We start from the raw sequence: 12,124 nt of genomic DNA on the forward strand, positions 1-12,124 counted from the left end.
GTTTTCAAAGCGGGGTATATGACTTGACACTACTACTCTAATTTCTTGCTCCACATTGATCCTTAGCGATATTTGTTCTTTACCACAGCTAAAGCTGAAAACCCAGCTTCACATAGATTATGATGTTGCAAACGGAATGAAAATTTTTAATGCTTTGGATGTTAAATTTGGATATTCATTTTGAATCGATAACCAAAACGCCAATATTTGTGGTGCCCAATAATTAGAGGATTGACTCACGGCGCCCCTCTTTACTTTCTACCAAGGCGCCGCAGCGCACACTTTGGGAACTCCTGGCGTAGTATAAAATGTCATTGGTATACCTATTGAAGTTATGTATAATCATTGTAATACATATAAATAATAAAAAATGCCTTTAAATTACAACTTTAAATTACAGCAGTAGATACGAACGACACCAAACAGACTGGGTGATAAAATAAACTAGTTTTCACCTGGTAGATCGATGACATTAAAATAAGCATGTAGTATACCTAATAATGGGCAATTAAACAAACCAAAAAAATTCAGCTGAAACACGAGAAAAAAGTCATCGGTGTTTAGTCTATATAATACTAAATATCTGGGTACACGGACGTGTGCCAGGCTACTTCCAGCTTAACAAGTAGTATTTAGGTTTTGTTCCATATTTTTTTAGTCGCACCTATGGCCTGTATTTTGTGACCGTCAGAATGGCCGGTCACTACCCATATTTTACATCGAAATAATTACTAAGAGTTGCTACCTAGTTGCTACTAGTTGCTATTAGTTGCTACTAATTGCTACCTTCGATTTAAAAAAGATAAACTACTTTTTAAGGTGACCGGCCATTCTGACATCAGGATGGCCGGTCACCTATCCAGTGAGAAGAAACTGCGCAAATGAATAGAGTTTTTTTGTAATCAATAGTTGCTACCAAATTGCTACCTTCATATGCATGGTATTGGACTTCATAGCTTTTAAGGATAAAAAAATATTACGGATTTGATATAAGAGGACTAAACGCCTGTATAATGTATAAGCATAATATGTTTAATTTCGGGTTTTCTCTTTTAATTATACAGGCGTTTACACCTCTTATATTAAATCCGTAATATTTTTTTACCCTTAAAAGCTATGAAGTCCAATACGATGCATATGAAGGTAGCAATTTGGTAGCAACTATTGATTACAAAAAAACTCTATTCATTTGCGCAGTTTCTTCTCACTGGATAGGTGACCGGCCATCCTGATGTCAGAATGGCCGGTCACCTTAAAAAGTAGTTTATCTTTTTTTAATCGAAGGTAGCAATTAGTAGCAACTAATAGCAACTAGTAGCAACTAGGTAGCAACTCTTAGTAATTATTTCGATGTAAAATATGGGTAGTGACCGGCCATTCTGACGGTCACTGTATTTTCCATAAATCAAACATACATTTTATTTCTTTAAAAAAATCGTGGTATAAATTCACATTATTTTTATAAATTAAATAGGTCATAATAGGGAATTATAAAGGATAATAGGAGCAAAAGGAGCAGAAAAAGACTTCGATTTTTAAAATCATAATTTATTATTCTTGTATCAATGATTCTTGGTATATTCTGTCTTTAAAATGTAAGTCATGTAAAATATATTTTATATACACAGGAATAGGGACATGAAATCTTAATTTAAAGACTTTATTACATTGACTAGATTTTAAGGATTGTACAATTTCTATTGAATTTTTCTTTGTACTTTATTTCATTATATAATGATAAGCCTAAATGACAAATTATATTTTAATTGATATTATTGATTTTCCAGAAATAGCTCAATAAACAAGATATCTTTAGCTATTTATTACTTCGAAAATTGTTACTTCTTGTTTAAAGAGTTGTGTAGTGTTTATCATTTTTTTCTTTTAATTACCACTGTTTTTACCATAGATATATTATCCTACTGACTATGGTTTTTACTGACTTCGCCAGAAGGAGGAACGTCAAATTTCAAAGATTCAAAATGGCGTCTTTATTTTCTTATTTTGGCGTAGTTTATGCCCCCTCGTTTTTGAAAATAATTATGTGACTTGGTTAGAAAAAACATATTAACGCAATGTTTAGTATAGGTACAAATCATGCATATTGCTTGATTCATGGATTGAAAGTAGTAATGGAATGTTCTGATACACACATACACTGACACATAGGTTCGAAGTTGATTGCAATACTTTCATTTACTTTTATGATAGTGACTTTAATAGGTACAGATCAAATGAGATTTTTTTAGGTAAATGTCGATAGTGTATTTGTGTATGCATAATAACTTTGTTAATCAAATTAATGCAACTATTTATAATTGCGCATGTACCTATACTAAGAAATGGTTTGTCGTTCGCCCATTTTTATCAATACAGAATAAAAAATGCGTCATTAAAAAACCTTGCATATAAAAAATCGTGTGCACAGGCCTTAATTACATTTTTTTTTGTTTTAACTGCATGTAAAAGCGTCGACACACTAGTTAACTTAATCCTGTTTTTATTCTTAGATCTTTGTACTTAGAAGCAGCTCTCGCCCTTGATCAGCAACTGTATACATGCAAACTGTACTTCGGTTTTATTAACTTTTACTAATGTATTCTTACAATGCCATAATTCAATTTGGAAGTTGGCAATTTTAACAGCTTTGCGAGGCTTTATTCATTTTAAAATTTTCTATCGCTATATAATTATTTTTTATATTTGGCTTTTGCCACGTTTTCGAGCGGCCGCTGCTGACTGCACCGCAGGGCTAGGGCTGCTCCGAAGCGGTCTACTGGAACGTCTACTGGAAGGGCACGGGGTTGTTGGCGTCGCGCCGCTGCACGTGTATCATGATCTTGACGCCGTCGCCGCGGTGCGCCGCCTCGTACGCGGCCAGCGTGTTCTCCAGCGAGAAGTGGTGCGTCACCAGCGGCTTCACGTTCACCTGCCCGCTCGCCACCATCGCTAGTGCTATCGGGTAGCTGCAATAGTTCAATGAGCTGTAGAGCTTTGTGTTACGATGTATACGTTAACATGTCGCTGCAAGTATTCGCGTTTCACATGCGATCAAAATTTTGTTTAAAATGAACCGTAACAATCCTATGAAACACTCCAGCATTGATTAACTTATGTTGGAACTTGAGAGATTACAAAAGAATAAGCGAGATCTTGTGCCGCTCCCATGACATCAGTTATATTTTGAAAGTGTAATGTATGCAGCGCACTTCAAACAGCCTGCCTGCTTATAGTTCATGTAAAATTAGCGCTTACAATATAAATTAGCGTGTAAGGGTACATTTAGTATCTGTTGATTATTTAATTATTACGAATATTCTTAGTCAACACCTTGAACATATTGTATGTATAATCAAAGCGATGACAAAGAGTGTAATTATGTACGTACACGTTAAAGCGATGTTAAAGAGTGTATAGTCCGCGCCAAACTGCTAGTCCGCTTTGAAGTTGTTGCGGGCAGGTGTAGTCATACAATTTGCTATGGCGATGCGATTCATTTCTATATTCAGAGCAGACTAGCAGTTTGTACTGTAATTGTGTACGCACATGTTAACGTATCGGAAGATGCCGCGCACGTCGACCTCGCGCGCCACGGCGCCGGCCAGCGGCACCGTCACGTCGCGGCTGCCCATGCCCACCAGCACCGCCACGCCGCCGGACTTCGTCGCCTGGGAACATGGAACTATTTTAAAGGTCAACATTTTCTTCTTTTTTTACGTTGGAATAACAGAAGAGTCTGCAGTCTATAGTCCGATTCATAATTAGGTGTCCAAAATGTAAACAAATGTGTTAACCTATCAAGTAAATACGTTTTAAATGGTAGTTTCTAATTTTTGACAATATGAAATTAATACAACGATAATAAAATATTTATAAAAAATTCCAATATTTATATTAACTCAATTTCATTTCATACAGTAATAATAAAAAAAAGAAGATTTATGGTAGAAAATTGAATTGTGATAATGGTGACATAATCGGGGTCCAAAACATTTTTTGTGCCGCCATTTTTAAGTTTCGTAGTTGATGTTATTAATTTTTGTGATCGTGGTCGAACTCGAATGTTTTCAAGTTTTCATAGCGCGTTTTTTAGATTGTGTGTAGTTATTAAGTTTTTGTTTTTGTTGAGTTTGTGAAAGTTTTTGTTTCTTATTAATTTGTTAAGGTTTGCAATACCTTAACCAATAATTGTAAATCAGACTATACATGATAATAAGTGGTCACGGTCACCTGTCGACATATAAGACAACCAATGGCGGACTAAGGTCGTTGAAGACCCGGGGCGGAAAGTGGAATGGAGGCCCCCATTGTAAAAATTTCGTCTGTGATTAGGTGCCTTCTTTTTCGCTGACTGATACACATTTCATATATTGTCTGGTTGTGACGACCTTTTTTTTAGCAATTATGTTTGGAGGGCCCCCAGGATTGGAGGCCCGGGGCGGACCGCCCCTTCCGCAATTGAGCCGCAAGAGAGGACAACCCCAACTGTCTAACTCCATATAGGACACCATACCTCAAGCCGATCACAGATCGTTGCATCTTGAGGGCTAAAATTGTAATTTTGAGAGATTATTGTTTCTCCCTAAGGGTAATCCTTAAGATTTAGTCGGTGATAGGTATCAATGATCTGCAATATCCACTTATTAACAATCAGACTGCATACCTAGCTTAAAGCTTAAATAGCTTAAGTAATGCATCACAAAAAATACATTAAGTAGATAGCATTACAGCCCATGTCCCTTTCTACTAAATACAAAAGATACAAAATGACTATCTGAATTCTGAAAGATTTACTTCTTTTGAAAAAGCTCTAAGTATTATGTGTTCTTCTTAATATTATTGTTTTTTACCAGCATAGCCAGTCTAACGGTGGCCTGTGCGCCGCTCGCGTCGATAGAGACGTCAGGATGGGTGCCCAGTAGCTCGTGTACTTTCTGCACCATATACGCCTCGTTCGCATCTGGGGCCACTTGGACCGTGAAGTCAGCACCCATTTTCTTTGCCAGTTCCAATCGGGATCGTGACAGATCTGTGAATAATAACAGGTAAGAACTTCAACTTCAAATATTACTACTTAGTTGGTGAGGTGTTCAGCTAAAACAAGGTGAACCGATATATTAATCGAGTATTTCTAGTGCACATGAATAACTAACAATAGATAATCACATTGTGACACCATGGACTTGGATATCCCTAAATGGGTAAACTGTATGTACAGATTCATAATTACTTATAGTCCGTGTAAAACTATGGCGCAGCCGATTTGTCGCAGGATTGACCAGTTGTTGATGATAATCAGGTGTTGTTGTGATTATCAATCTTACTATAGGCTTGCGTTTGGCTGCAACGTTACCTGATGTTAAGTGAGATGCAGCCTTAGATAAAACACGTTTGTCTAGAAGTAGCCTATTCACCCTTGAATTGAACGATCCCAGGTCGTATGTATCGGGAAACAACGAAGGCGGGAGTGTATTCCATTCTTTGGCTGTTCGCAGCAGGAATGAGTTGCTAAATCGCTTAATCCGCACAAGAGGAATAAAATATTGATGATATCCCGCGGTTCGTCTAGATGTCCGATGATAAAACTCCTAACGTTGATGCTTTTCGTTAGGAGCATCATCGTTAGGAGATTCATCGTTATATATAATAGTAGTGGACGCTAACGCTAGTTACCGGTAATAAGAACTTTGTTGGCGCCCATGGCCTTGGCGGCGAGCATGCAGACGAGGCCGATGGGCCCCGCGCCCAGCACCAGCACGTTGTGTCCGGCCGCCACGCCGCCGCGCCGGCACGCGTGGATGCCCACCGACAGCGGCTCCAACAGAGCACCCTCCTCCATCGTCACGTGGTCTGGTAGTCTGCGGGCAAGGTGCGAGATTTGTGTTCTTAGAACATGTCGCGATACGTACTTTGTTTTGGCCCATGGCACTATAGTCAATCATTAATTTTAATTAATAAGATTAAACTTTACGTGGAAACTTTACTGATATGTTGCTTAATCTTAGAACCTATATGTAAATGTTAAGTAAATTATATTGTACCGTTCCTTAGTAAAATTAAATAAATACTTTAGCCATGCCACTGGCGGATTCAGGGGCCAGGTTATGGAGCTCAAGTTCCACAAAACCCCATGGATACAGCGAATACAAAAGATTTTACACAAACATTTTTGTACTGTCCCTGTAGTTCCGAGAATAGGGCTACGGTATCCCCTGCCTGTCGTAAGAGGCGACTAAAAGGGGGCTTCCGGGGTTGCGGGCGGCAAGAGTAGGAGCTCGAACCGTCGTGAACACCAGATGGTTTGGGAGGAGCCAAAACTGCTCTCCCAGGGCAGAGCCCAGTCGGGGCATCGCGCTTGGAGGACTCCGGTTGTGTTCCGTTGGAGATCCCGGAGTTCTCCAACAAGCAATGAGGACGGCCACCGGGGCGGTTTTAGTGCGTTAAAATCCCACATAACTCGACGTCGCTCCTACGTCGTCGAGTACCTTTTGAAGGTTTCCCCATCGATAAAAAAGGTACTATCTAGAATTCTAGACTTTCACCTCGTGTAAAATTCCGATAAAATTTGTCTCTGTCCTTTGTGAGAAAGACTTCGAGTATCGTGTTTTCAGCTCATCTTATTGGTCGCCACAATGTGCAAGTATGTGTTATAAATATAGCAAGCATACACAATAAACCTTATTGTTTGTAGAGTTTAGACACAGAAAATATCCGCATTACTTGTAGCAGAAGTCGGCGGCATGCTTGTAGTATCTGGCGAGGTTGCCGTGCACGGGCGGCGTGGCGCAGAACACGATGTCGGGGCACAGGTGGTAGCGGCCCGACTTGCAGAACTCGCAGTAGCGGCACGGCACGCCCGGCTCGATCGCCACGCGGTCGCCCACCTTCAGGTTCTTTACTTTAGCTCCTATCTGGAAGTTAAACATATTTAATAAGTATTCGGCTGTTAAGGTACATATTTATCATCTTCTTACAAAGATAAGGGTCACAACATCGATATCAAGTCTGTGTCATTTGACTATTTTACAATGTTTAAGGGCCTACGTATTTATCGTCTCCTCGTAAAGCTTTTCTTTACGAGAGAAGCGAGATCAATTCGGTGTCATTTACACAAAAAAAAACTTACTTTGAGAACATTGTATATATAAAATCCAGGCATTTAGAAACATTAGTTGATTGTATTGTGCCACGGCTAACACACTAAGCTGATGGTTCTAGTAGGTTTTGACAATATTTTTTCAAGACAGGTTGACCGTTCATCTGACCTAGAAAATCAGTATTGGGGCAGCGTGCTGGAGAATTCGTCTCAGAGGAGCCATGTCCAGTTATGGCAGTTTAAAAATGTTTGTAGCCAAACTGTTAAATCAATGTTATTGAAACAAGATAAAAACACTTAGGGGCTCATAATTCTATTCTCTATTGGCTAGCAGCAGATACCGCAATTGGTTTACTCAACCGAAGAATGTACCCTACCAAAGAAATAATTATAGCGTTCAAAGTCCAAGTGAATAGTAAAATTTGCGCAGTGAATAGATTGAGTGTAATCGACCGCAATTGTTGACGACTACGACTACGATACGAGATACGATTCTAAAGATGGTACTATTGGAGTTTCCTAACGTTTTCAGCATTTTTATGATCTTATTAGTTGCCACTGCTGTTTTCCTTTTTACGTAAAAGATTTAACTTTTGCTATTAGCTAGGTCAGTGTAGGGATTGCAGGCCCCTGGTCACACAATAATAAGGGGTCCCGTTGAAAAGCGATAATTATTGACCTTATGAGAATACTTATACTGGTTTTTCGTGTCCTTTGCTGAGTACTGGTGCCCAAGGTCCCATTCCCTTGTAGACGGTAGGTAGGTCATTGTTTTGACCTTGGTTAAAATTATTTAATGCTACATAGTCATAATAATATTTTTTTACTGTTCCTCAAGCAAATAAAACGGTGTTAATCGTAAAAATATTTCCTCCTTTGCTGACTATTAGCAACATTCTGTAGGTATGGATAAACATTCAGGAAAACATAGCTATGATTAGGTAACTGATATGTCGGTCTTTTAGTCCAACGCTATTTACAAATAAATATTTGCATATGAATTATTCTTGCCGTTTCATATTATTTTTATTTTATTTTTTGATATTATAATTTAATTTGATTCACAACTAGACTTGAGAAAAACATGCTTTCACGACTGCAAGCATAGACTTCAACTGCAAGCATAGATTATTTCGTCCTACGTTGCCTATATAATTTGGTAATAAGTAGAGCGTGTAAAATGATTCGGTCATAAATTGAGGTCATAAAATAAAAAAAATATGCGCAGATAGTAGCATAACCAGCATAGGTAACATTTTGCACTCTGCGGTAGTGCATGTTTATAGTCCGTGGATGTTTAACAGCTAAAGTGGTAATATAAATACGGAGATTTTACCACCAAGCAAGCACCTTATCGTTAATGGGGCAGATTAGAGCAGCTTTAGGCTATAAACGCTTATCTAGATTGCATTAACGAGAATTTGTTCAAATGTCAGTTGTAAAGATAACAGTTATATAATTTATCCATCATAAACAACGATAAAATTAACATAATAACAACCAAGTTAATATAAACAATTTTCTTCTTAGCTCTTTACTTCAACGCAAGTGAGTTGCTTTTGGATGGAAATTCCATCCAATGAAACCAATACTATTTTGTGATGGCCATGTTGTACCCCCAGCCCAGGGTGACTACGGCTTTAGGTAGACATGGACACTTGCTTCATTCACTTATTTAAATTTTGCTTAACACGATTCCACCCTTGACAAATTATGTAGACCAAAATTAGAAAGATGTTAATACATCGTAATCTCTCAGGCACGACTTATGTAAAAGTATTTCAAATCAAATCGAATTTTATTCTATCCGAATGGTAGGTATTTGATCTCGGACTGACCGATGTTGTTGATTTAGATAAATTTTGAATGGATAAAAATATTTCCGCGTTTTTAGCGTCTCAGACACACCTCCAGCGAATAGCTGTTTGAATGTCAAATAACCGGTACCGAATTATTACTACGTAGGTCGGTATACCGGCTTGTTTGGTAATGAAAATACCTAATAATAAGCGCTTTACAAGTGAAAGGAGCGTCGTGTGAAATCTTTTTATTGTTTTAAACGAATGTAGGTATATTTCTTTAGGTACTACTTAATAGTATCAAATTCAAATTCAGATCTCATTTATTCAAAATCTATACTAATATTATAAAGAGGAAACCCTTGTTTGATTGTAATGAATAGGATGAAGAACTACTGGACCGATTTTAAAAATTCTTTCACCATTCGAAAGCTACATTATCTACGAGTAACATAGGCTATATTTTATATGAAATATATTTGATAAATAGATTTTGAGGCGGTACAAATTTTGCCGAGTCAGCTAGTTGATTCATATAGAACACTTTTTGAAAGTCATACTACCACCGCTTAGGAAGGTATTTCGCTATGGAGAAGAAGCGGCGCAAGAAACTCCATACGTGTGCAAATTTGCATCTTTTAAAATCCAACAGGATAATCTAGAAAATTTAATTTCTTTGGGTTTTTACTAGAAAGTACCTTTCTACCTTTTTTTTGTTTATCCTACCTAGAGGAAACGGATGGACTGTCGAAGTTAAATTGTACTTTAAGTATTACAAATCTGATAAAGTTAGACGGAACCGTGAGGGTTACTTGTTCAGTAAAAAAGCTGTAACAGATAGTAAAGGGAAAATACTGTTTAGAATCCAATGGAAGTGATAACATTAACAGAAAATATCGCAACGTCTTAATCTTAGTCTTAATCAGAGTATATTTGTTATAGTAAAGCCGCTGATAAATCAATATCACCCATAAATTTCGTAATTTCTTACAAAATTTCATAATAGTGTTAATACCTACTTGTATTTATTTTATAAGAGTAGATAATGTAAGTATTTCAGAAAAAGTAGGCAAATGATTTCTGATATCTATCTACTGATAAGTTGTGTTGTGACGTTAATGGCGCGGCTCTTTTTCGGCTAAGTTTTTTTACAGTTTTATTATACTAAGTAATATCCTTTTATAGAATAGAGCCTTTCAAATAAGTATTTTTTATATGCGTGGTGCAGTAACTAAGAATAACTAATTCATTTTTTTTATTTGCACAGTTGTGGCTCAGCGCTGCTGTGTCCTCACTTTTTATTATTATTGACATTTTAATTTACTTCTAAGGAGTAGCAACACATCTGTGAACCACTGTTGCAATACCATTAGTGCCGATTACCCCTTAAGGTAGAAAATTTGCATGCACATTTTATTTAGGTACTAAATGGTTTCTAATATAAACGAGTGCCACTGTACCTTGGCGACTACTCCAGAAGCCTCGTGGCCCATGATCATGGGTTCTTTAAGGGTGAAGTGTCCACACGCGCCCTTCTGCCAGTAGTGCACGTCCGAACCGCAGATGCCCACGCAGTCCATGCGTAACAACACCTCTAGATTTAAAAAAAAATACAGTCATAAATAAATGTGTACGTCTATCTATACAAGTACATAGTATATTTCACTCAAACGTGCTAATTTCTTTAGAAGATTAACTTCCCAAAAAAGACGAACTTTTTTATTATTTGGGTCTAAAAGGATAATGAACTCTAGATACTTTTCACGTCGTATGTAAATAATATATTATTTATCATTTACGTGAACAAAGTCGATTACCGCACAGAAACGGTTACTTATAGCGACTTACCGGATTTTGTACAAAATTAGCATTCCGTACGAAGATCTAAAATAGCATGGATTGAAAATTTAATGGCCAAACACTAATAAAAAATATTTACATTGGATAAATTTGTTGATACTAGGGATTGAAATTTTTTAAAAATATTTTACAAAAACCTGCACTTTATAAGTGATAAACTGAGATATTTACCATCATCATTTATTACAGGTATCGGAGTTTGTTCCTGAAAAAATAAAACATAAATCGGTTTTATCAATATTATTTAACGAGATATTTAATTTAACGATAATTTTAAAACATACTTATCTGTGGATCGATAAATTGAACAACTAATAAACAACATTAACGCCCTATTCCTACAACAATTTATTTCCTTAATTAATAGGGGTCTAATTATTCTTATAATCAATTATAGTCATTAATACCTGGGCTCTTATAACAAACACTACCTAAGTTATCTATTCTTATGAATTTTGCACACTGTAACTTCAGATCACTGTCAACAATCCATAAGTATGAAATTTAAAGTTTTATACGTCATACTCGATAGCGCAATAATTTTAAAATTAAAGGTTATTAGCTTATTTATGCACAAACTCCAGATGCACTAACTTGGCAACTGGCATAAGTTAATATCGAATTATAAAAAAAAATCGAATTTAAGTAATAAATCACAATGAATTACCAGTCTTAGATCATTGGGTTTGTGAAGAACGGCAGTAAGGTTATCCTCGGCCATTGTATACGCGTGCGCGATCCGCAGCTGTCAGTACACTACTGAATTAATTTAGTTTAGTTTTGTTAATCGCTGTGGGTCGCTATCACGTGCGAAGAAAAATAATAATGGACCGCCGACCACTGGTGACAATGGTGAACGGTTGACTGCCGTTCGTAATGGCTTTAGCAAATTATGGTGGCAAGGCCAGCAGGTCAATAGACGGGGGTGCAAGTTGGTTATATTTTATCGTACATTAAATATACCGCACAGGTGCCGATTAAAATGAATCTTTGCTATATAGGTATTAAGTATATAGCAAATAACTTATTTTTTATATTTGCTGTGAATATTCCCACATCGTTACTCGCACCGTAGGCCGTGTATAGTTTTGCACATTTTGCAAGCAATCCAATATTTTCGCGGCATAAAATACCTTGTAATTTTCTATTCTTGGGTTTAGCTGTTTAGGACATTAGTCTGTATACAGGGAAAAATAAATAATACTTAAAGATTTCGTAGTTTGTAATCCACCTGCCTATCATGAAAAATGTTTCGCATAGAAATATTATTTAATTTTAACTTACGAACGGAGTATTTCAATTTTAGAAGATACATGTTTGTATAGATTATGCAAATATTAACTAAAGTGTAGCTATATTATTGTATAGG

General features: G+C 36.8%; 1 protein-coding gene across 1 annotated transcript; it reads right to left on the reverse strand.

Moving 5' to 3' along the window:
- Positions 1–1,532: 1,532 nt before the first annotated feature.
- On the reverse strand, positions 1,533–11,629 carry LOC140748961 (sorbitol dehydrogenase). Its single transcript, XM_073081936.1, has 8 exons — positions 11,423–11,629; positions 10,927–10,960; positions 10,356–10,489; positions 6,721–6,911; positions 5,674–5,858; positions 4,851–5,029; positions 3,547–3,668; positions 1,533–2,966 (listed from the first exon to the last, which is right to left on the reverse strand). Exons 1-8 carry the CDS (start codon positions 11,474–11,476, stop codon positions 2,786–2,788), a joined length of 1,080 nt encoding a protein of 359 aa, XP_072938037.1. The 5' UTR covers positions 11,477–11,629; the 3' UTR covers positions 1,533–2,785.
- Between the last annotated feature and the right edge of the window lie 495 nt (positions 11,630–12,124).

The sequence above is a fragment of the Epargyreus clarus genome, unplaced genomic scaffold (genome assembly GCF_041222505.1).
Source record: "Epargyreus clarus isolate Ecla_fem2 unplaced genomic scaffold, WU_Ecla_fem_2.2 ptg000017l, whole genome shotgun sequence".
Taxonomy (NCBI): domain Eukaryota; kingdom Metazoa; phylum Arthropoda; class Insecta; order Lepidoptera; family Hesperiidae; genus Epargyreus; species Epargyreus clarus.